The sequence below is a fragment of the Nerophis lumbriciformis genome, linkage group LG10 (genome assembly GCF_033978685.3).
Source record: "Nerophis lumbriciformis linkage group LG10, RoL_Nlum_v2.1, whole genome shotgun sequence".
Taxonomy (NCBI): domain Eukaryota; kingdom Metazoa; phylum Chordata; class Actinopteri; order Syngnathiformes; family Syngnathidae; genus Nerophis; species Nerophis lumbriciformis.
The window spans coordinates 21,555,651-21,557,558 of record NC_084557.2 but is presented as its reverse complement, the minus strand read 5'-3'; the positions used below and the strand labels follow the sequence as shown (position 1 = coordinate 21,557,558).

General features: G+C 44.7%; 1 protein-coding gene across 1 annotated transcript; it reads left to right on the top strand.

The window, feature by feature from the left end:
• The first annotated feature begins 655 nt into the window (after positions 1 to 655).
• phlda2 (pleckstrin homology-like domain, family A, member 2) lies at positions 656 to 1,639 on the top strand. Its single transcript, XM_061969311.2, has 2 exons — positions 656 to 1,216; positions 1,305 to 1,639. The coding sequence occupies exon 1, from the start codon at positions 775 to 777 to the stop codon at positions 1,189 to 1,191; it is 417 nt and encodes a 138-aa protein (XP_061825295.1). The 5' UTR covers positions 656 to 774; the 3' UTR covers positions 1,192 to 1,216; positions 1,305 to 1,639.
• The last annotated feature ends 269 nt before the right edge of the window (positions 1,640 to 1,908 follow it).

Sequence of the window (1,908 nt, the reverse complement as noted above, 5' to 3'; positions counted from 1 at the left end):
AGGTTGGCAAGTATGCAAACGAGTCACACACCACAGATGGCCCCTGTGCCGCACTTTGGGCAACACAGCTGTAGAAGCTAACTGTTAATGGCCACCATAGTCTTAGTACCGTAGTGTATTTGTTCTTCCTATGGTCACATATGGGACGCGGGTTGTCTTACGTCAGCACCGGAAGTCGTAAAATTAGCTGTTCACCTGGCGGGATTTTTCGGGGATGAATAGGGAAGTCTTTCTTGTGTTATCATATATTCCTGCTTTTGCACCTGTCAATGTTTACTTTTGTATGCACATTAAATCAACAAAAAAAATCCTGACATTGGAGCAATGTTCACGGACCCTAGTATTTGGCTCTCTATTAGATGCAATGGTTTTCCGTATTGGGACCACGTTTTCAGGTCGTAACTTGTTCACCGGTCCTTATATGGAAGGTACTTTCCTTCTTGACGTCTCAAGAAGGGTAGAAATACAAGAACACACACACACACACACACACACACACACACACACACACACACACACACACACACACACACACACACACACACACACACACACACACACAGCCTTGATTTAACCCACAGACAACTGCTGATGCACTCCCAACGCCGTGAGTGACGTCAAGTGGGAAGGACTTAAAGCAGAGTGCTATAAAAGTCTTCGGTCTTCCACGTTGGTTCATTCACAAAAGCCGCACTGCTATCAGGATTACTCCAACTAAGTGAGAAGCTTCTTCTCCGGACTGACCCACTTTGCTGCGTCACTACTTTTCACAACATGAGAATGTCCGCGGCGGAGATCTCCCAGGTGCTGAAGGAGGGCGAGCTGGAGAAGAGGAGCGACAATCTGCTGCAGTTCTGGAAGAGGAAGATGTGCGTCCTGACCGCGGACAGCCTCAACATGTACGCCGACACGCAGAAGCGCTCCCGGGGCAAAGAGCTGAAGCTGCAGTGCATCAAGAAGGTGGACTGCGTGGAGCGCACCGGAAGGTTCGTCTACTTCACGATCGTCACCACCGACAACAAGGAGATCGACTTCCGCTGTTCCGGGGAAGACAACTGCTGGAACGCGGTCATCACCATGGCGCTCATCGACTACCAGAACCGAAAGGCCATAGAGGACTTTAAGACGCGCCAGGACAACGAGAGCGCGTCCCCGGGCCAGCAAGAAAGGCGCATGGCCAGGGCGCCCTGAACGCACCACGATATCTCCTAATATGGTAAACTATACTCTCCTAGTTGCCACGATGTGTATGTTAAATGAACAAAAAAACAACATAACTTCATCACTCTTTGTTTCCCCTGCAGGGTTTGTGTGTAAACCAACACAAGAAAGAATCATTCTAGGACCAAAGGGGGGGGAAAAAAGACAGATGACGTCATCCGGTCCAGACATGAAGGATTGTGGACTGAGCTGTCAAGATGACGCTTCTAAAATCCCCACAGAGATTTTCCGAACTCTACTCACATGGACTGAAAGAGTAAAGTTTACTTTCCTCGGGGGGTGGGAAAAAGAACATGTTAATTTATTTGTTTCCTGGTGTCTACTGGTAAACCCTGTTTTTGTTTAAATTATTTGCAATTTCAAAGTGTGGATTGTGTATATTTATTTCAATAAATATATGTGCCTTTTTTTGACATAATCCGAAGCTTTTGTTTTTTGTTGGACAAACTACATTTTGTGGGGATTTTGGTCAAATCTACAGTAGATTTCAAAAATGTAGATTTATGACACAATTCAAGTGTGACCACAAAAGTGTATCCAAATTAAATTTTAATGGGGTTTCTTTATGGAAAAACTTAGTTTTTCCTTTCAGTAATTTTTTGCTGTATTTTTCTCCATTATACATGATTTTTCCTAACTTAAAAAGTTACAGTTAAAGAATCACTAATAGTCACACACACACACTAG